This window comes from Dipodomys merriami, unplaced genomic scaffold (genome assembly GCF_024711535.1).
Source record: "Dipodomys merriami isolate MVZ:Mamm:240054 unplaced genomic scaffold, mDipMer1.0.p SCAF_25, whole genome shotgun sequence".
NCBI lineage: Eukaryota > Metazoa > Chordata > Mammalia > Rodentia > Heteromyidae > Dipodomys > Dipodomys merriami.
In genome coordinates this window covers 15,359,358-15,386,851 of record NW_027203937.1, presented here as the reverse complement: position 1 = coordinate 15,386,851, position 27,494 = coordinate 15,359,358, and the positions used below count along the sequence as shown (strand labels likewise).

General features: G+C 40.1%; 1 protein-coding gene across 2 annotated transcripts in view; it reads left to right on the top strand.

Moving 5' to 3' along the window:
• The window catches only part of Uvrag (UV radiation resistance associated), a 316,630-nt gene that overhangs the window by 22,163 nt on the left and 266,973 nt on the right, over window positions 1-27,494 (top strand). For both annotated transcript variants that reach the window (XM_070034983.1, XM_070034982.1), the window contains exons 2-3: window positions 17,893-18,010; window positions 23,411-23,445. In XM_070034983.1, the coding sequence (XP_069891084.1) occupies window positions 17,893-18,010; window positions 23,411-23,445 (153 nt within the window). The remainder of the gene's footprint in view (window positions 1-17,892; window positions 18,011-23,410; window positions 23,446-27,494) is intronic.

The window sequence follows — 27,494 nt, the reverse complement described above, 5'->3', positions numbered from 1 at the left end:
ATGGATGTGCAAGTGTGTTTATGTTATTCCCCTTCCCCCCCTTTTATGTCAGTTCTAGGACTTGAACTCTAGGCTTCTCACACTCAGCTTTCTTGCTCACAAGTGTTTTGCTACTACTTGAGTCATGCCCCTAGTCTAGTTTTTTTCCCCGAGTTAATTGGCTATAAAAGTTTCTCAGACATGTGCTGGGAAGGTGGCTCAGTGGTAGAGGGCTTGCCTTGCATGCCTGAGGCCCTGGGTTCGATTCCTCAGCACCACATAAGCAAAAAGAAAAAAGCCGGAAGTGGCTCTGTGGCTCAAGTGGTAGAGCTCTAGCCTTGAGCTGAAGAGCTGAGGGACAGCGCCCAGGCCCAGAGTTCAGGCCACATGACCGGACCCCCCCAAAACAACAAAAACAACAACAACAACAAAGTTTCTCAGACTTTTCTGCCCTATCTGAGTTTGAACCGAGGTCATCCAGGTTTCAGACCCTTGGTAGTTGGATTATAGGTGTCAGCTACCAGTGTTCAGTTTCATTTAGTGCTACTGAAACTTAAAAATTCTATAGAATCTTGTTAAAATACAGATTCTAATTGAGTAGATCTGTGTTGGAGAGGGTCTGCGTTTTCTCCCTTCTTCTCTTCCTTCTTTTTTTTTTTTTTTCTTTCTTGTACCAGTATGGGGCTTGAACTCTCAGGGCCTTTTGTTCCTTCTTGTTTTTCTTATTCAAGGCTTATACTCTAGTACTTGAGTCACACCTCCATTTCAAGGCTTTTTTGCTGGTTATCAGGGATATGTCTCCCCAGGCTGGTTCAAATTACTATCTTCAGATCCTTACCAGGAGTAGCTAGGATTATAAGTGTGAGCCCCTGATGCCTGGCAGAAATTCTTAATTTTTAATGCATTTTTAGAAGATACAGTATAACAAAAACTTAGATGACCTTCAGCTTTGCAGTTGTACATTTCTGTTTATGAAATGTTTCCACTGCAGAGGTCTATTTTACCTTTCTGCCTGTCCTACCTCCATTAAGATAGATGAATTCTAAATCTGTTGTTATACTTCAATTAGAAATGCCTAAATCAATTCATCATTTCCACTGATAACCACATCCTTCTCTTGACATCCCTATTTCTGTAATACCTTATCTTTATAAAAGTCCTTTCTGTTTTTCAGAGAGCTTTTATGTCCATTATATCATTTTATCTCTGCAGTAACCCACAAGGGTGGGCAGGTAAAAAATATCTCTACTTGATGGAAAGGGAAGCAGTGACACACTAGGGAGGGTTAACCCCCTTCCTCTCCCTCCCTCCCAGCAGCTCAGGATTATTTACTCTGCTTTGAGCTCTCACCGCTCTGTCACTACTGCCAGGAACAGCTGCCACATATACCTGTGTTTAAATATTGGTTGCCATCTCTTTTTTTAAATTATAAAATTAATTTTACTTAAAAATAGAAACCTAATTTTTACTTAAAAATAGATATTATATTTCTATAATTAACAATCCAAAAGGTAATCAGGGGATACAGTGAGCATTCTCCCTACTACTCTGCTCCAAATACCTGTGCCCTTTCCTGGGGAGCAAAGATTGTGATCACTTACAGATTGTTACTTTCCAATAATTACGTATTGTTTTCTGTGAAACATGCTAAACACACTGATCATATCAATTCTGCCCTCTTCAACTAATAGTGTATCTAGGATATTGTGTCATATCAGTGCCAAAAGACATGCCACATTATGTATTCTTTATGGTCATATTTTCACTGTAGGATATAGCACAATGTAGTGAGTCCTTTACTGATGGACATTTATTTCCAGTCTTTTGCTAATATAGGCAATACCTTATTACATACATTTCTTAGCTTCATGTTACTATAATAAATACCTTAGGTGCTGGTGGCTCATGCCTGTAATCCTAGCTACTCAGGAGGCTGAGATTTGGGATCTCAGTTCAAAGCTAGACTGGGAAGGAAAGACCATGAGACTCTTTTTTTCTTTTTTTGGGGTCCGGTCATGGGCCTGAACTCTGGACCTGGGCACTGTCCCTCAGCTCTTCAACTCAAGGCTAGTGTTCTACCACTTGAGCCACAACGCCACTTCCAGATTTTTTCTTTTTGCTTATGTGGTGCTGAGGAATCAAACCTAGGGCCTCATGCATGCAAGGCAAGCGCTCTACCACTGAGCCACCTTCCCAGCCCCATGAGACTCTTATCTCCAATAAATCACCAGAAAACCAGAAGTGCTGTGGCTCAGGTTGTAGAATACTAGCCTTGAACTGAAGAGCTAAGGGACAGTAGTCAGGCCCAGAGTTCAAGCCCCATGACTAACAAAAAAATCCCCCCCAAACCCAAAAAATCCCCAAACCTTAGATAGTGAACTTAAAAAAAGAAGAAAGGTTTACTTTGGCTCACCATTACTTTTGGTCCTGTGGAACAGTAGTACACCATAGTGGGGTGCTCTAGCAATTGGCATTTACTTCATTCATGATCAGGAGGGAGGATCATTCATGATCCTCAAGAGAGAGGATGAGGAGAAGGGGCTGGGATTCTACTGTCCCCTTCAAGGGCATGTCCCAAATGACCTTAAACCTCCCACCAGAATCTACCTCTCATAGTTTTCACTACCTGTTTTTTTTGTTGTTGTTGTTGTACTGGGGTTGATATCAGGGCCTTGCACTTGCTAGACAGGTGCTGAATCACTTGAACCTTATTCTCAGCTCCCACTGTGGGGAACAAGACTTTCATACATGGTCCTTTTGTGGTCTTCTAAGATTCAAAGTATAGGAGGTAGAGACAGGAGGGTCACAAGTTTGAGGTTAGAGTGAGCTACATATATATGACTGATTTCAAAAAACAAACATCTAAACTGCAGCAATATGTTGTATTGCTTTTCTGCAAGAGTATTTTTAGCACAGTGTAGAAATGGAGCCACTAAATCAAGCATATGTGTCACTTTGGTAGGTCCTGCCAGATTGCTACCAACAATTGTACCAATTATCCTCCTTTCAGAAAAGGGCCTGTTTGTCACTGCTTTGCCTTAGCCTAAGACCTTGAAATATGTCATCAAACCTTCTGATCTACCAATTTCAGTGTTACGTATTTTATCTTATTTTTTGTCAGTCTAGGTTTGAACTTGGGTCCTGGGCATTGTCCTTCAGTTCTTTTGCTCAAGGCTATGCTCTATCACTTTGAGCCATAGGGCCACTTCCAGTTTTTTGGTTAAATGGAGGTAAGCGTCTCACAAACTTTCCTGCCCCAGCTGGCTTTGAACCTCAGTCCTCAGATCTTAGTCTCCCGAGTAGCCAGGATTACAAGTGTGAGCTTCCAGTGCCCAGCTTTACTGTTATTTTAATTGCATTTCTCTTAGCAGTGAGGATCTTTTCATGTTTAAGAGAATTCTATATTTCCTTTCTTGAGAATTCTCTCAATATTATTATTACTATTTTTTTTGGTCAGTCGTGGGGCTTGAACTCTGGGCCTGGGCACTGTCCCTCAGCTCTTCAGCTCAAGGCTACAGCTCTGCGACAGTGTCACTTCTGGCTTTTTCTGCTTATGTGGTGCTGAGCAATTGAACCCAGGGCCTCATGTGTGCAAGCAAGCACTCTACCACTGAGCCACCTTCCCAGCCCTCTTAATTTTCTTTGTTGTTTTATCCTGCTGGGTTGTTGGAATTTTTCTTTTTTTTTAAAAAATTTTTACTGTGAAAATACAGTACAGAGGGGTTACAATTACATGGTCAAGGTAATGAGTACATTTCTTATCAAGCATTGTTGCCTCCTCCTTTGTTTCCCCTTCCCATCCCTTCCTATCTCCCTCCCCTCCCCCCTGGAATTTTTCTTACTCATTTCTAGGAGCTCCTTCTGTTTTAGTGAAATTTCCTTTGCTATGGAATTAATTTTTTTTTTTTGGGGGGGGACAGTCCTGGGGCTTGAACTCAGAGCATGAGCACTGTCCCTGAGCCTCTTTGTGCTCAAGGCTAGCACTCTATCACTTGAGCCATGGTGCCACTTCTGGCTTTTTCTGTGTATGGGTACTGAAGATTTGAACCCATGCATGCTAGGCAAGCACTCTACTATTGAGTCACATTCCCAGCCCTTAAATTGTTTTCTTAGGTTATTTTTCTCTTTGACTTTGTATATGATAGTTTTCTCCATGTATTTATTTATTTATTTTTTTGGCCAGTCCTTGGGCTTGAACTCAGAGCCTGGGCACTGTCGCTGCTGAGCTTCTTTTTTTTGCTCAAGGCTACCACTTCCACAGTACCACAGTACCATTTCCACCTTTTCCTGTTTATGTGGTACTGAAGATTTGAACCCAGGGCTTCATACATGCTAGGCAAGGACTCTACCACTAACCCATGTTCCCAGCCCCTCCATGTACAGTTTTACAGACTTTTACTTTCATAGCTTCTGGGTTTTCTGTCACTCTTAGACTTTTGGGGTTACAAAAGTATTCATTTTTTTGGGGGGTATTTTTTAGAGGGTATTTTATTAGCATGTATTAGTTGTATTTTCATACATTAATGCAATGTATCTTTATCAAACTTACCCACTCCATTTCTCTCCTTTTGGGCACTTTCTTTTGTTCTTTGCTGGTGCTTGAACTCAGTGCTTGGCCAGTGTCCCTGAGCTCAAGGTGAGCACTCTATCACTCCAGCTTTTTGGTAATTGATTGCAGGTAAGAATCTCACAGACTTTCCTGCCCAGACTGATTTCAAACAAGGATCCTCAGATTTCAGCTTCCTGAGGAGCCACTGGTTCCTGCCCCCTTTGGGTACTTTTATGCTTTAATGATTTACATTTTATTATTTTTATTTGATGTTTTAAATTTTTAAATAAAACTTTAAGGCTGGGAAGGTGGCTCAGTGGTAGAGTGCTTGCTCTCAGGCCCAGAGTTCAGGCCCCATGACAGACCCCCCCCCCCAAAAAAAAACTTTAACTTTTAATCAATACATAAAAGCATAAAAATTGTACATATTTGGTGGGACCATGTAATGTTTCTATACATGTATACATTTTTAAATATTTCTTTATGGTGGAAATATTTGAAACATTTTTATCTAATTAACATTGTTATTATCTGTAGTTATCCTACTTTGCAATAGTATGCCACATTTTTTTTTTTTTTTTTGTCGGTCGTGGGGCTTGAACTCTGGGCCTGGGCGCTGTCCCTCAGCTCTTCAGCTCAAGGCGAGCGCTCTACCACTTGAGCTACAGCGCCACTTCCGGTTTTCTGGTGGTTTATTGGAGATAGGAGTCTCACGGTCTCTCCTGCCCGGGCTGGCTTTGAACCGTGATCCTCAGATCTCAGCCTCCTGAGTAGCTAGGATTACAGGCGTGAGCCACCAGCGCCCGGCACATTTTTTTTTTTTTTTAATTTTTGTCTATCATAGGCTTGAACTCTAGGCCTGGGTGTTTGTTGTCCCTGTGTTCTTTAGCTCAAGGTGAGTGCTCTACCACTTGAGCCACAGCACCACTTCTGGTTTGTTAATGTTAATTGGAGATAAGAGTCTCACAGACTTTCCTGCCTGGGCTGGCTTTGAACCTCCATCCTCAGATCTTAGCCACCTGAGTAGTTAGGATTACGGGCATGAGCTACTGATGCCCAGCCAAAAAACTTCTTACTCCACCATGTATATGTATTTAAATAGTTATAAGCCATCTTTAATTGATACAGAGTATGGGTGTGTGTGTGTGTGTGTGTGTGTGTGTGTGTGTGTGTGTGTGTATTTTGATGATTACCCTAACACCTATATTGATTACTTCACATTTCCCTAGTAGCTCTCCAACTTTCTTTGCCATTCTTATTGATCTTTATCTTCAACCATGTCTATTGTTTAGTTGCTCCATTAACTTTACTTTTATTTAGATACCTGTGTACCCTTGTCTTTATTTCTATTTCTCACTGATAGTACTTTAAAACTTTTTATTATGGAAATTTCAACTTATACTGAAATACATATTATATATATCTGTATATTGCTCATAAATCAGCATATATGGATAAATTATGATATATGAAGATATATCATAATTTGGGAATTTGGCTTGGTGGTAGAGTGCCTAACATGCATGAAGGAAGCCCTGGTTCAATTCCTCAATACCACATAAACAGAAAAAGCTGAAAGTGCTGCTGTGGCTCAGGTGGTTGAGTGCTAGCCTTGAGCAAATGAAGCTCAAGGACAGTGCCCAAGCCCAGAGTTCAAGCTCCAAGACCAAAAAAAAAAAAAAAAAAGCAAATATAAGATAACATTGTAAATATTTTAGAGAGAGGTTTTAAGAGCTGAAGAGAATGGACTTTCAGTTACCCATTACCCAGGTTCCATAATTATTATTTCAGATGGGTCTTGGTTAATCTATATGCCTATTCTCCATAATTTTGTTGAAGCAGAGCAGATTATAGGCCTGATATTACACTGAACACTTGGATTACTGGGAATTTTCTCTTCTGTTTTCCAATTTTTATCCCATCCAGTTTTACCCACATCTTTTTTTGGGGGGGGTCTCGTCATGGGGTCTGAACTCTGGGCCTGGGCACTGTCCCTCAGCTCTTCAGCTCAAGGCTAGCACTCTACCACTTGAGCCACAGCACCACTTCCGGCTTTTTTCTTTTTGCTTATGTGGTGCTGAGGAATTGAACCCAGGGCCTCAGGCATGCAAGGCAAACGCTCTACCACTGAGCCACCTTCCTAGCCCTGTCCCTGAGCTTTTTGCTCAAGGCTAGCGCCCTACCATTTTGATTCACAGTGCCACTGTGATATTGTATTGATATTGTATTTCTAAATAGCCAACCTTCCTTTTTTTGTTCCTCCTTCCTATTCTCTGTCCCCTCCTTCCCCTCTTCTGTTCCTTCTTTCTCCTTCTGGTATGATCTTGTTTCTTGACCATGCTTTTACCACTCTATTGAGAAGGGGTCATAGGGGCTGGGAAGGTGGCTCAGTGGTAGGTAGAGTGCTTGCCTTGCATGCATGAGGCCCTGGGTTTGATTCCTCAGCACCACATAAGCAAAAAGAAAAAAGCTCAAGTGGTAGAGCGCTAGCCTTGAGCTGAAGAGCTGAGGGACAGCACCCAGGCCGAATTCAGGCCCCACAACCAGACCCCCCCCCCCAAAAAAAAAAAAAAAAAAAAAAGAAAAAGCTGAAAAACAGACAGCGCCCAGGCCCAGAGTTCAAGCCCCAAGACCACCACCACCACCAACAACAACAAAAAGAAAGAAGAAAAAAAAAGAGAAGGGGTCTTGAGGACTAATTTTTTTCTGCCCAGGCTGGACTTGCATCTCAGTTTGAAAAGTCTCACCTTCTCAAGTAGCTTGAATGTTGGCTACTAATGTGGGGTTGACTCCCTTTTGCTTTTGTTATTTTTCAGCCAAGGTTTTGCTTTTTAAATTTTGCTTGTGTTGTCCTGGACTGCATTTCTCCTATTTGTTTCCTACATAGATAGGGGCACAGATGTGTGTCACGGTGCCCCAATATTTTATTTATTGGTTGAGATTGGGTTTTTGCAAACTTCTCCTAGGCTGGCCTGGAACCTTGATCCTCTTGACCTTTGTCTCTTGAATAGCTAGGATTATACCTGTGTAATCCACTACCCTAGTGCCCTCTTTCTCCTTCATAAGTATTCTTGACTGACCTTGAACTTGCTATATATTGTGTTGGCCTTGAGCTTGTTATCTTCCTATCATAGCTTCCTGAGTGCTGAAATCACACCCAGCTTTAAACTCACCTTTATTTTGTGTGCTGGTCCTAGGTCTTGAACTCCTAGCTTAGGTGCTGTCCTTGAGTGTTTTGCCCAAAGTTAGTTAGTGCTCTATCACTTTAGCTACAATTCCATTTCAGGCTTTTTTTGGTACTTCGTTGGAGATTAGAGTCTCATAGAGTAACTGCCTGGGTTGTTTTTGAACTGTGATCCTCAGATCTCAGCCTCCTAAGTAGCTAGGCATGAGCCACTGTGGGACAGCTAAAACTCACATTCCTAAAGTGAAGTTAGAGAATACCATGCTTGTATTCCTCCAGCTCATAAGCAGAGTCTGAAAAAAAAAAATATCAACAAGATATAATGAAGAGGGAGCAAGCAAGGGAGGGGAGGGTGAAAGAGACAAAGAAGGGGGCATACTGGATCTGTCACTATAGAGGCCTATATTTTCTTAGAGCAAAAAAGGAAAGTGGAAGGAAAGAAAGCACTTGTTTTGCCCTCCCAAGACTGAGGGTAAATAAGGTCATGTATAAGAAATGTAGAAAATTCAGAGATGATTTGGGCTTTTGCTGTTGAGAAGCCTGTTTTATAATTTAGTGTACTTAGTAAATGACTTTATTAAATTCTTGGACTGATTTGAAGATGAGGGAGGGTAGAGTTAATGTGAAAATAAAAGCTTCAGTTCTAAGATTGTATAATTTGTGCCAGCAAAAGCTCTTGGTTAGGAACAAGAACTGTGAAGTGCTTCATGAGAGATTAGTGGTGTTGGGTTGTTTGTTTAAATCTGTAACATTGATTGTTGGCACCATTTACTTATATCTAGTTAGGACTAGGCAATAGTTTTTAAAGCATTCTGTGTTCTTTCAAAGCTTTTCACAGCAAGTCTTTCAGATTGGGTGGGAGGATTAGGGAAAAACAGATGATTGGGAGTGCTATGCTGTAGAAAGGACTTTTCTGTTTCTAGTTTTAAAAATATGATTTGAATTTACTGAGGTTAAATTCCTGGTTCAGAAATTCCATGTTGGGCTGGGAATGTGGCTTAGTGGTAGAGAGCTTACCTAGCATGCATGAAGCCCTGGTTTGATTCCTTGATACCACATAAACAGAAAAAGCCGGAAGTGGTGCTGTCATCAAGTGGTAGAGTAGTAGCCTTGAGCAAAAGAAGCTCAGAACTAGTGCCTAGGTTCTGAGTTCAAGCCCCAGGACGGGCAAAAAAAAAAAAAAGTAAAAATCCATGTTTACCTTCTGTGCAAATGTGGGAAACAAATTTTCTTCCAGATTTGCTTGTGTTGCATCCTTCTTACAAAGTTATTTGTTATATGAACATTTGTTACAATGAACAGTAATCTTAATTCACTCAAGTCCTAATTTTTACCTGCCCTTGAGCCTGGTCCTGGGTTGAGAACAAATGCCTAAACTAAAAAAGAAACGAAGCCAGGAGTCCAGAGTACGAATGAGAGAAGGTGTCCAGGTCAAGTTAGACTATATTTTTCAAGCAAGTAATACTGAAAAAATGATCACACAGTAGCTTTGGTTAGTTACATCAGGAGTCAGCAAAACAACAGTGACAGGTTTTTGTGTATGTGTATATGTGTGTTGGTTCTGGGGCTTGAGTGCTGTTCCTGAGCTTAAGGCTCTACCACTTGTGCTTAGTGTTCTATCACTTGAGCCACAGCTCTACTTCCACACTTTGGAGATAAAAATCTCACAGACTGGGGCTGGGAAGGTGGCTCAGTGGTAGAGCACTTGCCTTGTATGCCTGAGGCCCTGGGTTTGATTCCTCAGCACCACATAAGCAAAAAGAAAAAAAGCCGGAAGTGGTGCTGTGGCTCAAGTGGTAGAGCTCTAGCCTTGAGCTGAAGAGCTGAGGGACAGTGCCCAGGCCCAGAATTCAGGCCCCACGACCGGACCCCCCCCCAAAAAAAAAAAAAAATCTCACAGACTTTCCTGCCCCAGCTGGCTTTGGCTTCAAACCATGATTCTCAGATCTTAGCTTCCTGGACAAGCTAGGTAATCTTATGATTACAGGTGTGAGCCCCTGGCTGGCCAGTGACAGGTTTTTGAAACAACTAATGAGCTAAGAATGGTTTTTACATTGTTAAAACTAATAAATAAATAAAAAGAGGAATATGCAGAAAGACTGGATATGCTCTGAAAAACTTCGAAATATTCAAAGTATTTACTCTCCCACCCTTTCAAGTTTGCTAACCCCTGGTCTACATTATTCAGCAGATATAGTAGTATTTCTTTAGGTGAACATTTAAAATTTCTTGCTGTATCTCATGCCCACATTTTAAAATGGTCTTTTGTTTTTTTTTTGGTCGGTTGTGGGCTTGGGCACTGTCCTTGTGCTCTTCAGCTCAAGGGGAGCGCTCTACTGCTTGAGCCACAGCACCACTTGCGGTTTTCTAGTGGTTTATTGGAGATAAGAGTCTCACAAACTTTCCTGCCTGGGCTGGCTTTGAACCACAATCCTCACATCTCAGCCTCCTGAGTAGCTAGGATTACAGGCGTGAGCCACTGGTGCCTGGCTAAATGGTCTTTTATATAGTTTTCTGTTATATGAATGTACTACAATTTAGGAGTGCCTATCAACTTTCTGATTTAATAGAAATACAGAATAAACATCTGTACACTTTATTTATTTATTTTGGTTGGTCATGGGGCTTGCACTCTGGGCCTGGGCGCTTTCTCTCAGCTCTTCAGCTCAAGGTGAGTGCTCTATCACTTGAGCCACAGCACCACTTCCAGGTTTTTGGTGGTTTATTGGAGATCAGAGTCTCATTGACTTTCCTGCTTGGGCTGGCTTTGAACCGTGACCTTCAGGTCTCAGCCTCCTGAGTATCTAGGATTACAGGCATAAACCATCAGTGCCCAGCCTGTGCACATTTTTATAATATGTGAAATTTCTTGCTTGAGTATTATATGAATTTTAAAATTTGGTAGTTGTTGCTAAATTGCCTATGGTCCAAATTGGACCAGTTTACATTTCCTTATTTCTGTTAACCTTGACAGTGACTAATAATAGTGGTGTTGTAGCCTGTGCCGTGTATGCAATCATACAAGATGCCTTAGTTATTTATTGTGGTGTAACAGATAAAAAATATGTCTTAAAACATCATCATTTATTTTGCTCATGAATCTGAAGTTTGGTCTGGACTTAGTGAGAACAGATCTTCTTTAATTTCATTTCTGAAGTTCAGTGATTCAGGACACTCCGTGTGTCCAGCTATCAGTGGGGCTGTGGGGAAGACCTGTGAGGTCCTTTCCAGGCAGACTCATTGGATCCAAGCAAGAGCATCCTAAGAGAATCAGATAGATGGAGGTCATATTACTTTTATGATTTACCCTCAGAAGTCACCCAGAATCATTTATGCCATAATTAACAGACTAGCCACATTTTAGGAAAAGGGAACGTATACCTCACTTCCTGGTCACATTGCTTGTGAGAGACATAAGTTGGGATATATTATTCAGGCTTGAAACTGAGGTCTGTCATGTGACAGAATGTTGGTTTTCATGTGCATATCTTTGATTATGGGGTTGATTTTACATTTTTCTGTGTTCAGTTACCATTTCCATTTCCTTCCCTATGACTTGCCTTTTAAAAAATCATTATCCTTTTTTTATTGTGATATAGGTAATTGACTATTGATTATATTGTTGATTTGTAATAGTTCTTTTTTTTTTTTTTTTTGGTCCGTCGTGGGGCTTGAACTCTGGGCCTGGGGGCTGTCCCTGAGCTCTTCAATTCAAGGCTAGCACGCTACCACTTGAACCACAGCGCCACTTTCATTTTCTGGTGGTTAAATGGAGATAAGAGTCTCATGGACTTTCCTGCCTGGGCTGGCTTTGAACCATGATCCTCAGATTTCAGCCTCTTGAGTAGCTAGGATTACAGGCGTGAGCCACCAGTGCCTGGCCCCCTCTCTCTTTTTGTTTTTCTCTTTCCTCCTCCCTCCTTTTCTTTTTCTTTCTTGTAGTTGTACAAAGGGGTTCTAGTTCTAGAAGTTGGTTATGAGTACAGTGCAACTTGATCAATGCCACTTTTCCCATTGTTTCCAACATCTGGCCTTCTCACATCCCTATCCTTAAGTCCTGTAATTCATATTTTACGTACTCTGAATATAATGACTACATTTGCATACCCTTCCTCTCATTGTCTCCTCCCCCAAACAGCTTTTTGGTATTCATTTTGTTAAACAATTCATTAGTTGTTCAGAGGAGTTACACCATTGGACTCTTCCCCTAAATATATCATCCTTTAGTCAGTTTGTTTTTGTGTATATACATAAAATCCTATATATTATTATGTATATGTATTTTAGATATAGCTTCTACATATGAGAGAAAACATTCATCATTTTTCTGTCTGAGCCTAACTTGTTTCACTTAACATTCTTATTTCTAGGCCTATCTATTTCTCTGCAAATGACATATTATTCTGATTCCATTATATATCTCACATTTTCTTTTTTCTTTTTTCTTTTTTCTTTTTTTTTTTTTTGGGTCTGGTCTTGGGGCCTGAACTCTAGGCCTGGGCGCTGTCCCTCAGCTCTTCAACTCAAGGCTAGCACGCTACCACTAGAGCCACAGCTCCTCTTCCGGCTTTTTTCTTTTTGCTTATGTGGTGCTAAGGAATCGAACCCAGGGCCTCAGGCATGCAAGGCAAGCGCTCTACCACTGAGCCACCTTCCCAGCCCCACATTTTCTTGATTCACTCATCCATTATAGGGTATCTGGGCTGTTTTTATGACTTGGCTATCACGAGTAGTACAGCAGTGAACATGGACATACAAGTACCTTCACTGTATCCTGACTTGTAATATTCTGGGTAGATGCCCAAGAGTGGTATTGCTAGATTGATCACAGTGTGATCTACCTTTTAGAGTGGTTGTGTTAACTTTATATTCCCACCAGCAGTGTATTAGAGTTTCTTTTCCCCCCCATCCCTGCCACCATTTGGATGATAGCATTTTCTAAAATAAGAAGATATTTAGAGTAAGGCCGCTTTAAAGGTCCAGATAACAAGCCAGGTACAGGTGGCTCATGCCTGTAATCCTAGCTACTCAGCAGGCTGAGCTCTGAGGATCTTGGATTAGGAGCCAGTTTGGACAGGAAAGTCTGTGAGATTCTTATCTCCAATAAAATGCTCAAAAAAAAAAAAAAAAGCCAGAAATAGAGCTGTAGTTCAAGTGGTAGAATTCTAGCCTTGAGCATAGAAGCTCAGAGACAATGGTCAAGCCCTGAGTTCATGCCCCAGGATCAGCACAAAACAAAATAATAACCACAACAAAAAAGACTACTCTTTAACGACTAATCTGCTGTGAAACATTTATTTATTTATTGCAGTGCTGGGAATTGAGCCCATAATCCTTACTCACACTTGGCAAGCATTTTACCACTGAGCTACATCCTTAGCCTTGGATAAGGTCTTAATGAACGGTTATAGTTAAATCTCTATAGTTATATTCTTGGACAGTTTTACAAGGAGAGGCTGGTATTTCTTATTAAAATGCTCATTTTAGGTATGGTTTGATCCAGATTTAAATTGTGTCAGCAGGACCTGAAACCCACATGTCTTGACTTCACTGTGCTCTTATTGAGTCCAACCTCAGTTTCACAGTAAAAGACAGATATCTGTTTGCCAGTATCATCTCTAGTCGTGTTTAGGATCAGAGGGGCAAATTAGAGGACTGCTAACAGCTTAGTATAATTTCTGGGCCTTTCATTGGCCCTCATTGAATCATATCACATGATCAGTAAAATTAGGTGTGCCGATTGGCCCGTTCTGAATCATATTTACATTTCTGAGGCTGGAGGTCCAGGTAACTACAAGTCTGATTGTGAGAGTTGGTAGGTCTACAAAGGAAATTATTAAGGATTTAAAAAAAATACTGTTTTTTTTTTTTTTAACCAAAGTAGATTCTGCGCAGGCCAAAACAAGAGCATGCGCACATATACACACAAATTCCAGTATACCACTACTAAACTGTAAAGCAGTTTTTTGAGAAAATTAGTAACATTAACAAGATAAACTGCTATGTTAGGTTCTTTTTTTTTTTTTTTTTGTGCTGGTCCTGGGGCTTAAACTGAGGGCCTGGGTGCTGGCCCTGAGCTTTTTTGTGCTCAGTCCATGGGTAGTACTCCATTACTTTGAGCCACAACACCACTTTCAGGTTTTTAGTAGTTAATTGGAGATAAGAGTCGCACAGTCTTTCTGGCCCCAGCAGTCTTTGAACAGCAATCCTCAGATCTCAGACTCAAGTAGCTAGGATTACAAGCATGAGCCATTGAAGCCCGGCTACTTTAAGTTCTTTAGAAGCTCTGGTTCTTACTGAGTAATTGTTATTTTTTTCAGTTTTATTGTGTATGCATTTCATGTTGGAATTTACATTTTAAAGGTTGACAAAAAAATGAAGAAATTAGGGTCCTGTGCCCTTTTACCTACTGTTACCATGTCAGGTAATTGAGTTGTGCTGTAAGTCAGTCCCTAAATTCAAAGGATGAGTAAGTTTTAGTTTTATATGTCAGTGAATGTTTTTAATCTTTACATAGCAAGTTTTATAGATATTGTTTCAGAGATTGTATCCCAACTTAAAATTTGAAATCTCGGGGCTGGGAAGGTGGCTCAGTGGTAGAGCGCTTGCCTTGCATGCCTGAGGCCCTGGGTTTGATTCCTGAGCACCACATAAGCAAAAAGAAAAAAGCCGGAAGTGGCGCTGTGGCTCAAGTGGTAGAGCGCTAGCCTTGAGCTGAAGAGCTGAGGGACAGTGCCCAGGCCCAGAGTTCAGGCCCCATGACCGAACCCCCCCCAAAAATATGAAGTCTCCTATTTATTTTTGGCAATGGATATCATTAAAGTGCACCCAGCTGCCTGAAACTGCCACTGTAATATGGCACATAGCGTTTTTTTTTTTTTTTTTTTGCCAGTCCTGGGGCTTGAACTCAGGGCCTGGGCACTGTTCCTGAGCTTCTTTTGCTCAAGACTAGCACTCCACCATTTGAGCCACAGCACCACTTCTGTCTTTTTCTGTTTATGTGGAACCGAGGAATTGAACCCTGGGCTTCATACGTGCTAGTCAAGCACTCTACCACTAAGCCACATTCCAGCCCGGCACACAGCATCTTATAACTGGAAGTGGAGTAGAGCATTTGGGAAAGGCTGAGGAGATGACTGGGAATAATAGAGTATTTCCAGAATGTTTATGGTTTCTTGTATCAGCTTAGAACCTTAGACCATTTGCTTTTTTTTTTTTTAAATTTTGGTCGGTCGTGGGGCTTAAACTCTGGGCTTGGTGCTGTCCCTGCTGCTCTTCAGCTCAAGGCGAGCACTCTACCGCTTGAGCCACAGTGGCACTTCCTAGATCATTTGGTTTTAATTGTTTATGGATGGAAATTTCAAGAAATGACCTTATGTTTAATTCTATTCAGAGGGCAAAAGCAGTGCTTTGTTAGATGCTGCTTTTACGCCACAAATTAATTTTTTTCAGATAGGGTCTCACTGTGTTGCCCATCCTGACCTTGAATTTGCTTTCAGCCTGTCTTAGTCTCTCCAGTACTTGGGATTTTAGGCATGTGCTATCAAAAATGTACTCTTGTACTACTTAAAATTACCATTAGTACTACTTAAAATTACCATTAGTTGCATAAAGGGGTTTAAATTCAGCATGGCAGTGTATTAGTACAGTGCATCTTGATCAGTGTTTACCCTTCCATCATTCTTTCCCATCTGTTCCAACCCTACACATCCCTTCAAGCTCCCAGGTTCCATTTTCACTTATGTACACTGAATATTATGCATGTCATTCACTAATTCTTCCTCTGTTCACTTATCTGTCCCCTCTCCCCATCAATCATCCCCCTCTTACAAATTGTGTTTCAGCTTCTGATGTTTACTTTGTTAAACTGTAAGTTGAGCAAAGGAGTTACACCATTGGAATACTCCTGTATAAACCATACCTTAGCCAATTTGTTTGCATGCATATGCATATGACCTTGTATGTTAATTAATCATGATATAGTGAGAATACTCACCCTAATTGTCTTGAAATAAATCAAAGGAAAATTCATAGTCATACTCTAACGTCACTGTTTTGAGTTCAGATGGTTAATTTGTAGAAGAATTTTTGGTTTTCTCAAGTCTTCTTATAAAATGCCCTGATGTGATCTATTCTCCATTCAGCTGAGAATTGCAGAGCTTGGGCTGAGCAGGTACCCTGGAGGTGGTTGTCCTCATTACCTCCACAACACAAAGATCTTCATAGCAGCTGTACATCCATTAGAGAATCAGTTTCTGTCCAAGTCCTGCATATTGCTTTGAAAGGCAATCAGTTCCATTATGATTGCATTTATGATAGATAATTTTGTTGACTTGAAGATAGCTCTTTGCTTGATAGTCTTGTCCTCTGTAGCTTAAAGGAGGTTAAAGACCAAGCTATATATCAGGCATACATAATATGGAGCTGGAAATACATACCTACAGTACAATATAGGTATAATCCCTTAGCTTTACTGAGCCTGCTCTCCTTCCTTCTTTTGATACATTCCCTTTCATTTATTATTCATGATTCCTTTGTCTATATTTGGTTTCTTAGAAATGTTGAGGTAAAGAAATAAATAATAAGTGGGAAGTGTGGCTCAAGTGGGTGAACAGTTGCTTAGCAGGCACAAAGCCCTGAGTTCAATCCCCAGTACTGCAAAAACAAAAAAACAAAACAAAACAAGAAAAACAAAAAAAATAATTATGACAGTAGCTAACATCTCTTCTGGGGATTAAACGAAGATATGTGTGAAGTGTTTAGCCAAGAATATGCCCAGGGTATGTCATAAATGCTGCTAGTACAGTGGTAGAGAGGTCATCAAGTCTTCCTGCTAGATGAATAGAGTAGGTAACTGTAAGCCACCAACTGCCATTACAAGGCTAAGAATTTTGACTGAAAAAAGCTGGGTGTATACCTATAATCCTTGGGAGGCTGGGGTAGGAGGATCTTGAGTTAGAGACCTTTGGAGGCCTCATCTCAAAACATAAACAAGCAAACACCTAGGTAGATAAATAATTGTTTGACTGAGAGGGCTAAGAAGTATGCAGCAGCAGCAGCAGCAGCAGCAGTGGCAGCAAACACTTGTAATCTAAGGTGGAAAATGGAAACTGGGCTGATTGTGGAAAAGTGAGTCTTTCAGAGTGAGCCTAGGGAATTCTTATAAATACATTGCAGCTTTTCATACTTAGGAGATTACGCAAATTTATTAGACAATAACCTTCTGTGTCAAAGAATGTTAATCTCTAGGTTGGGAGAAAGGATTCAGTTGTGTGAGTATGGAGGGAAGTACAGGGGCCCTCCTGGCTGGCTGGAGAGGAACTGAGCATGGATGGGTAGGGATGGACTGCCTTCCGCCCCAGGGGCCTTCATGAAGCATATTTGAAAACAGCATGAAGTTTCTGTCTCGAAGTCTGAAGATAATTATCCAGCCGGGGGAACTAGCTTTTGGGGATGAATCTGTTGTGGAAGAATTCAGTATTGCTAACATTTTTTCTTTCCAATAAAAAAAAAAATGGCTGTCCCCAAAATTATCATTTTGTAATTTTATTGATTTCTGCTGTTTCTTGTGGAGCAACAGTTGTGGCCCCAGATAAAACATGGATAGGGAGTAGGCTGTTAGGAAATAGAGACTAGTTGGTGCTGGGGAAATGAGAATTGAAATACAATAGTTATGGTACTGGCTGAATGGAGTCCTGGTGAGTTAACTGCTGTTAGTTTTTTTGGCTGTGGCCTGTTCTCCTGGTTGTACAAATGATCCACTCTCTAGACTGAACTTGCAACAATCAGCAACTGCTGATTTTCTATTTGTATTCAATAGATTTTGCATGTCTGCTCGAGTGTTTCTGTGGAAAATGCAAGTGATTGCTTGGTTTATGTGCTAGAAAATAGGAAGGATATTCTGCAGGTGTATTGCACTTACATTTATAGTGTTCCAAAAATATATCATCTGTTGTCATTCATTTCATACTTACAACAACTCTACATGAGATAGGGCAGAGGTAATTTCTGTTTAACAAAGGGGATACTGAGACATGACTAATAGGCTAGGTCATAGTTGCCTGCTCAATAAGTGAACCAATCTAGACAACCTGTTATGTTTCATTTTGGAACTGCAACATTCAGAACATTTTATAGAGGTAAAACCTGAATACCCTATCTTTGTGTTACTGTTTTTTAGCGGCGACTTCGACATCTTCGGAACATTGCTGCCCGGAACATTGTTAATAAAAATGGCCATCAGCTACTTGACACCTTCTTCACACTTCATCTGTGTAGCAGTGAAAAAATATGCAAAGGTAAGGCCTCTGTGGACCTACTCATTGCTGTATCTCATGTTTGTTTATTCCTTTTTTAAAAAATTTTCTCTGGTGGTACCAGACAGAGTTTGAACACAGGGCTTTGTGTTTACTTACTAGGCAAGCACTTTACCACTTGAACCACATTCTAGCTTCTTTTTTTATTTTTATTTTTTAATTTTTTTTGGTTCCGGTCATGGGGCCTGAACTCTGGGCCTGGGCGCTGTCCCTCAGCTCTTCAGTTCAAGGCTAGCACTCTACCACTTGAGCCTCAGCGCCACTTCCAGCTTTTTTCTTTTTGCTTATGTGGTGCTGAGGAATCGAACCCAGGGCCTCGAGCATGCAAGGCAAGCGCTCTACCACTGAGCCACCTTCCCAGCCCCTAGCTTCATTTTTTTAGATAAGGTCTTGATTTTTTGCCTGGGCCAGGCTGAACTATAATCCTTTTACTTATGTATCTTGCCTAGTTGGGGTTTCTTTCATTAATATTATTATAAAGGTGATGTACAGAGGGGTTACAGTTATATAAGTCAGGTAAAGAATACATTTCTTTTTGTTGTGGGGCTTGAATTTTGGGCTTGGGTGCTGTCCCTCAGCTCTTCAGCTCAAGGCGAGTTGAGCCACAGCGCCACTTCCAGTTTTCTGGTGGCTAATTGGACATAAGAGTCTCACAGACTTTTCTGCCCGAGCTGGCTTTGAACCGTGATACTCAGATCTCAGCCTCCTGAGTAGCTAGGACCAGCGCCCGGCATAAGAATACATTTCTTTTTGGATAGTGTCACCTTTTCCCTTGCTCTCTCTCAGTTTTTCCTTCCCATCCCCACTATACTTCATTTTCAACACAGTGTCCAGTAAGCATAGCTGGGATTTTAGTCATGTTTCACTATGCTTAGCTTTTTTGTTGAGATGAGGGGATCTCAGGGGTTTTTTTTTGCCTGGATTGATCTCAATCCTGAGTACCTGGAATTACAAGTGTGAGCCACTGTGCTCAGCCTTCATGTTTTTATTTTGTAATACATTGATTCCCAGTGCCTTCCACAATTATTGCTTATTGGGAAGTTAAATTATCATGCTGTCTGAAAATATTTTGAGCTAGTCATCTTTTTAGTGCCCTTAGGAGATTGTCTACATTTTTAGTAGTTCATATTAAATATCAATTATTCTATCCAGAGAATAAAGCCCATGTCAGTGGATGGGGAACTAGATTTTAATTCTGGTTCCCTCTTAAACTTGGAGTTTTTGTAAAATCAGATTGTTTTTCAGAGTAGTTATTTTCTTACCTATTACATGTTAAGCGCCTCTCCTCTGCTGGATACTGACTAGCTTAGATCTACTCAAGGGAGAACTCTATATTCCAAGTTAGGAGATTTATGATCTTATCCAAGTCTCATATCAAAATCTCTGTGACCTTTCCTTTGAACTCTTATATCCAGTTTTATACACTGCACCTACCTACACCCAATCTACTCCATATTTTCAAAATTGAGTTTCTGGTGTTCTAGCTCTGATCTACCTGTGGTGCTGTCTTCTGCCAGAAAATGGCAACTCCATTTTCTTGGCCAAAAACTTTAAAACTATCCTAGATTATTCATTTTCTTTTATATTCCACATCCAATCATGTAGCAAATCCTTTGGTCCATCATTATCATAGTAGGCCCATAATCTGATCACTTCTCCAACCTTTGTCCTCTGCTGCCTACATTCTAATAACTTTGTCCCCTTAGGCCCCAGCATCCTCTCAGTGGGGATCCTGTTAATCCTTTCTAGTGGCTTCCCCTCTCATTTGGAGTGAAAGCCAAGATCCTTAGTTTCTGAGGTCATCCTCTGACTTGTTGCCCCTCAGATCTCATCTTCTGCCACCCCCAAGCTCCTTCTTGCAGCCTCTCTGACCTACCTGTCCAGGCTTTGTTCATTTTTGGCCTCTGCACTTGCTGTTTCTTTGGCCTGAGCCCTTTCCTGTAGATAGCCATCTGGCTCACTAGCCCATCCATGTTCTTGCATGTCTTTCTCTGCCTGCTTCTCAGAAGAACTCCTCCATCACTGATTAGCCCTTTGTTTCTTCTGTGCTTTATTTTTTTCTCCACTATATTTAAGATCACTGACATCTGTATGTTTAGTTACTTGGTTAATATGTATTTTTTTGCACTTGAATGGCAGCCCCCTGAGGGAAGATGTTATTAGATTAGTTTTTCCTCATTGTTTTGTCTGTCTGATACCTGTAACAGTGCTTGCCACATACTAGGCCCTTAATACATTGTTCTTCTTAATTTTTTTGAATAGGTTATGTGATCTATGGTTCAATATTTATATAAAGGTTTAAATTGAAGGCTGGGCACTGGTGGCTTACGCCTGTAATACTAGCGGTTCAAAGCCAGTCCGGGCAGAAAAGTCTGTGAGACTCTTATCTCCAGTTAACCACTAGAAAACCGGAAGTGGTGCTGTGGCTCAAGGGGTAGAGTGCTCTCCATGAGCTGAAGTACGCAGGGACAGCACCCAAGGCCAGAGTTTCAAGCCCCATGACCCCCCCCCCCAAAAAAAAGGTTTAAATTGAAACTTCCCTTTTACCTTTGTCCCATCATCTAGTTTCCACCCTATCATGATAGCCAGTACAGTATTATTCATTTCTTTTTTAAAAAATTCTTTATTGAGATTAAGTGATTATATAAATTTCAGTGTTGTGGGATAGTGATATTTAGCTAAAGTCACAAACACATTTTTACCTTTACAAGGCAAATTGTCATTATCATAGTCTATAAAGCTTGTGAACTCTACAAATTTTGACAGTTGGTTCTTAGGGAGACTCCCTAGTTTTTCTTTTCTTTTCTTTTCTTTTTTTTGCTAGTACTGGGACTTGAACTGTGGTCCTTGAACTGAGTGCTCTACCACTTGAGCCATGTTTCTAGTTCTGGCTTTTTTTTTTTTTTGTCAGTCATGGGGCTTGAACTCTGGACCTGGGCACTATCCCTCAGCTCTTCAGGTCAAGAAGCACTCTACCATTTGAGCCACAGCGCCACTTCTGGTTTTTGAACTGGAGATAAGAGTTTCACAGAGTTTCCTGCCTGGGCTGGCTTTGAACTGTGATCCTCAGATCTCAACCTCCTGAGTAGCTAGGATTATAGTTGTGAGCCACTGGCGCCCAGCCAGTTCTGGCTTTTTTTGCTGGTTAATTGGAGATAAGATTTCTCACAGACTTATCCATCTGGGCTGGCTCTGAACCATAATCCCTAGATCTTAGCCTCCTGTGTAGCTAGAATTATTGGCATGAGCTGCAGGTGCCTGGCTGTGTAATTTTTTTCTGTCTATGAATAGTTGTATCTCACTTTGTTTAATTAGCAATTTCTTCTGGGAGTTTAGGTTGTTCTAGTCTTTTACTACACACATAGCATCATCCTAAATAATTTTGCAACTACATTATTTCATATGGGAGTTAGCATAATTTTAGGGTAAGTTCCAAGATGTGGAAACTAGGACAAAGAGATTATGTAACCTTTGTGTTGGAAGATATTTGTGTATGAGCACCTTTACCCCACAGCCTCGCCAATAGACTATAAACTACTGAAGTTTTGCCAATCTGATAGGTACAAATGATTATTCTGTATAGTTGAAGCTTATATTTCCTCTATTTTTAATGAGGTTGGGCATTACTAAAACATTTGTTGAACAAATGGAATTCAGCATAAAAGCCATGTAGTCTCCTGACTGCTGTGTTTCTTTAGGTCTTTGCAGGGATATCTGTAGAGCATTTGCAGCTGATGGCCCTTTTTGTATAGAAACAGATCTTGGATGATAACTGTTTGAAAATTTGCTTGTCAAATGAATTTGTTGAACTTGATGGAATAAAAATTTATAAAATTTAAGCTGGGCGCTGGTGGCTCACGCCTGTAATCCTAGCTACTCAGGAGGCTGAGATCTGAGGATCGTGGTTCAAAGCCAGCCCGGGCAGGGGAGACCGTGAGACTCCTATCTCCAATAAACCACCAGAAAACCGGAAGTGGCGCTGTAGCTCAAGTGGTAGAGCGCTCGCCTTGAGCTGAAGAGCTGAGTGACAGCGCCCAGGCCCAGAGTTCAAGCCCCACGGCCGACAAAAAAAAAAAAAAAAAAAAAAAAAAAAATTTATAAAATTTAAAGCTGGGGTCGGTGGCTTATATCTGTAATCCTAGCTACTCAAGAGGCTGAGATCAGAGGATCACAGTTCAAAGCCAGCCCAGGCAGGAAAATCCATGAGACTCTTATCTCCAATAAACCACCAGAAAACTGGAAGTGGTGCTGTGGCTCAAGTGGTAGAGCACTAGCCTTGAGCTGAAAAGCTAAAATTACAGGTATGAGTCATAGGCAACTGGCTCTTAATCTTTTTTTCATTATTTAAAAATTTATATGTAAGTGTAATGTGTGAAATTGTTTAATCAAAATGTGGAGTATCTATCTACTTGTGGATTATTTTAGGGATTGAGAAAGTAGTATTTATACAGAACAAACATGGCTGGCTTCATGGGTATTAGGGGAGGAATATGTGAGGCATAAATTTTAATATATTAGAAAAATGGTTTGTGCATACATCACCTCAAATCATCTCAGGTGGCCTAGCTCCTCAGCTCTCCTTCTGTCCCCTTTTAACTCCCACCCCCCAAAAAAGAGAATCCATCTCAGTGTCAGTGATGTGTGCATCACATAGGAAATGTCAGCCTACAACAGCATGAGGCTGTAGGAGTGTTTGTGGGGTCTGCAGTTGTCAGGAAGGCATGGAGGCAAGTCGGAAAGTTTGCAGAAGGAATGTTGGATGGTTGTTGGGATCCATCCTTGGTTGCAACTTCTAATATATTTTAATTTTGTCTTTGAGTTTTGCAACATTTACCAACACACATGTAAGTTTGTTGAATCATGAGATGTTAATGCTTACACAGAGCCTTCAATCATGAGTCTAATTTGTAAGTTGTCCAGTGAAGAAATGGGCTTATAGAAATTACAGAGATGGAATGTTGAAGATGGGTGGAGAGCTTAGGTTATGGGGTTACTAAGTCAGAGTTTATTCCACAGAGTTACAGGGATATTCATTAGAGATGTTTTGGGAAAGACAGAGCAGATTGAATCAGTTGTATGAAGTGGAAATAGGGAAGGAAGCAGAAAGTTTGAGTTTTTTAGAGTTCAAAGTAGAATATATGGTAAAAGGATGCAACTAGATAACAATCATTAAATCAGAAAGATTTTAACCTTTATTGATTTTTTCCCCTTTAAAACTTTTATTTAGTCTTTTAAAATTTTATTTTATAAAGATAACCAAGAGAATAGAACTCTTCAGTGTGTGATTTACTAAGTCATGTGTTCAGAAATTATAGGATTATGAGTGAGTTAATGAGCTTAATTTCTTTCATTTCACTTATTGTTCTCTTTCTTCTTTTCCAGAATTTTATAGAAGTGAAGTGATTAAGAATTCCTTGGTAAGTTTACTTTCTGACAGGTATATGATCAAGCCTATGATACTTATTTTAGAAGATGCAGAGATAAAGAATTATGTTTCAGTTCTTGTGTTCTGGCATGTTGGCAAATCTGCTTCTTTGTTTACTCATCACTGATTGGCTCATTGCCTTACCCTCTGCTTAGAACATGCCTGGCACATAGATACTTCATAAGTATTTACTGAAAGAATTAATTTTTTTTCTGTTGAAAACTTCAAAGTGAAGTTGTTAAAAACTCATGCTATTTTTTCCATTTGCTATAAAGAAAATTTTGATTATTTGACTTGCTAAACATAATAAATGGTATCTTTGTTTAGATATAGTAGGTTTTATTTATTTTTTTGGTGGTACTGGGATTTATCATGCTTGCTTCATTGGCTGGCATTCTACCTCTTGAATAATACTTCCAGCCCAGCATTTTGCAGATTTTTTTTTTTTTTTTTTTGATGTGTAGTCTCAAGAACTTTTCTATCCAGACTAGTTTCCTTCAGCCCTCCAGATCTCAGGATTACAGACATGAGCCACAGGCACCTGGCTATATACTTTAGTGATTGAGTTTTTGAATAGAATCTTGTGTTTATGCATTCATGCAACTGTATATCATTGCATACAACTTTAGTTGGTCACATGGGGGGTCTGAAAAACTTTTTGTGTGGCCTGGCCTTGATCTTGATCTCTGCCCCCTGAGTACCTAGGATTACAGACATGAGCCACCATGCCCAGCTTGTTAAGCTATAGTTAAGATTTTATTTAGGTCTTTGGCTATGGTCCCTTGATTTTGGCAGTGCTATTTCAACTTTAGAAAGTTAGAAATATTCTACTTTTGATAATGTGTGCACTGGATATATGCTTAAATGTCTCAGTTTATTGGAATACAGAGTTGTTGTTTTTTTTTGGGGGGGGTCAATCGTGGGGCCTGAACTCTGGGCCTAGGCGCTGTCCCTCAGCTCTTCAGCTCAAGGCTAGCATTCTACCACTTGAGCCACAGCTCCTCTTCTGGCTTTTTCTGCTTATGTGGTGCTGAGGAATTGAAACCAGGGCCTCATGCATGCAAGGCAAGCACTCTACCACTGAGCCACCTTCCCAACCCTGAAATACAGAGCTTATTAGTAGTTGTTATTATTATTATTATTATTATTATTACTATTTTGGGTCCGGTCGTGGGGTCTGAACTCTGGGCCTGGGTGCTATCCTCAGCTCTTCAGCTCAAGGCTAGCACTCTACCACTTGAGCCACAGCGCCACTTTTGGCTTTTTTTTTTTTTTCTGCTTATGTGGTGTTGAGGAATCGAACCCAGGGCCTCATGCATTGCAAGGCAAGCACTCTACCACTGAGCCACCTTCCCAGCCCTATTAGTAGTTATTAAGTAGTCACACAAAGAAGTTTAAATTCTGTAAGTCCGGTTATGAATACAATGCATCTTGATCATTCTTTGCCATTTTCCCCCTCTCAAAGAAGAGTTTTTTTTTTCCCTTTTACTGCTAGCAGAGGGGCTCATGTTGTAGAGCCCCTGTCTAGCATACATGAGGCTCTGAGTTCAACATAGTACTTAGTACCTTAGTACTGCAAAAAAAAAAAAAAAGATCTTTTGGTAATGAAAGTATTCCTTTTTTTTCAGGGATTAAATGATTTTTATTTTTAATTTTTTTATTGTAAGATTCTGTACCTTACATGAGTAAGGTAATGAGTACATTTTTTCTTGAGCACTGTTACCCGCCTCCTTTGTTTTTCCCCAGCTATACTTTTGATCCCCCAACTCCTTCCTCCTTCTTCCCCCGAAGATGTAAATAAAGTTAGTTTTTAACATAGTGTCTTGTACATCTCATTGTTACATTGGGTCAGTCTGTATCCTTGTTTCAGCATTTTGTTATTTCCCTTCCCCTCTCCAAATTAGAAAAATGTATACACAAGATGCAGGGTATCGGAATCAAATGCAGTGAAAACAGGGTTATACCATGGGGGAAAAACATATAAAAAGAAATAAAAGAAATCACATAATACATTATAAGTACTTTATAAAATACCTTATAAGTACCATATAAGTACCTTAAAAACAATAGCAACAAAGAAAACCTGTGTCCCTATCTTGGGGTTAATTTCTCTTAGCACCATCTTATATGGTCATATGTACATAGCTTTTGACCTTTTCTACTTGTCTGGTTAGATTATCCTAGGTGTATACTGGTTATTGCAAATAAGGGAAACTATGGGATCTATGTTTCTTTGGGCCTGGCTTATCTCACTTAGTATAATTTTTTCCAAGTCTTTCTATTACCTAACAAATGGGGCGGTGTAATTCCTCCTGATGGAGACATAGAATTCCATTGGATATATATATATATATATACACACACACACACACACACACACACACACACACACACATACACCACATTATGAAAGTATTCTTTTAATGATTTAATGAAAATATTCTTTTAATGATTTGGCTCCTGTCTACTTTTCACCCTTGTTTTCCTAAATTTTTCCTCACTGTGCTCAGCCATGCCAGCTTGTCTGGTTCCTTTGAGTGGACACTCACTTCTTCTGGTCCTCATTTGGTTGGAAAGGTCTTTCAGGTCTCAGTCATGTCGTTACAGCATGACCTTTGGGCCATTCCATCTATAGTGGTACCTTTCTTCTAGTCATTGTTTTTCATATCACTCTTGTTTTATTTTCCATAGAAAATATCACTGCTTAGAAAATATCACTGTTTCCCAACTACCTGGTTTTTGCATTTATGTTCCTAGAATGTAAGTTCCATGATGGTAGGAACTTTGATGGTCTTGGTTACCACTGTAACTCTAGAGCCTAGAGTAGATGCATAGTGACTATTTGTTAAATGAATATGTTGATATCAGCAATGCCTTATATTATAGAATCCTAGGCTATCCCATTTTGACCTTGAGTACGGTGCAATCTGTCAGGTAGATAGGAAGGAGCTTGTTTGTTTTGCATGTGCATATATATTTTGACCTGAGTATTGCTCTTTCTATTTCTATTTCTGTTGCTATTGCTCTTTTCCTATCCTCTTTTTCAGTAAGATTTCTTTTTTTTTTTATTTTTAATTTGTAATTATAAAGGTAATGTATAGAGGGGTACTTTTTTTTTTTTTTAACAGTGTCATCCCTTCATCTCTCTCCAGTTTTTCCTTTCTATCCCCACGCAAAGTTGTATAGTTCATTTTCAACATAATGTCTATGCTGCATTTCTTTACCTTTTGTCCCTCCATTTGTGTGTCCCCCTCCCCCTCTCAAAGACAGATAAATGAACAAACAAGACAAAAAACAACAACAAAGAATATATCTCTTGTTTCCGTTTCCTGGAGTTCATTTTGATAAATATTATTTTATATGATATATATTTTATATGATCAGAGGCACATAGGCATTGTGCCTTTATTTTTATTGTTATTATTAAGGATTGTACAAAGGAGTTACAATTCCATAACTCAGATGAGTATAATGCTTGGAGAATGTTGCCCTGGATTTTAATTCCAGAAGTCAGGTTATAGGTATAATACATCCTGAGATTGGTGCAATGTATTTTGGTATTATTCACCCTCCATCATTCTTCCATCCTTTTCTCATCTCTCCCTAGATAAACAGATCTTAAGAAATGGAGGCCCAGAGAAGGCTAATGACTTGCCAAGTTACACAGCTGTAGGACCGGAGCCTAGTCCATGCTTTGGTCTTCAAGTCACTGCTACTCTTCCATTTTCTTCAGTCTGTCTTCTAAATCTGTCAAAATAGACTGGGATCCTAGAAAAGATGGCTTCAATGAGCACATCTCTGGGGAGGCCCAATGACTAGAAAGCTCTTCTGCCAAGTTTTAAATCGTAATGCCATGTCTCACAGGATAGCTATTTGGCAAATATTAGTTTTTTCTCCTTCCCTGGCTCAGGTGGAAATAGAGGCATTCTCGAAGACAGTTGAGAGTCGGATTAGAGTTGAATTTTGCCCTTATTTGATCTCCTTTCAGATGGTCAAATGTTTCTCTAGTTGGGGATAATTTTACAATATCCCATTGCTTTT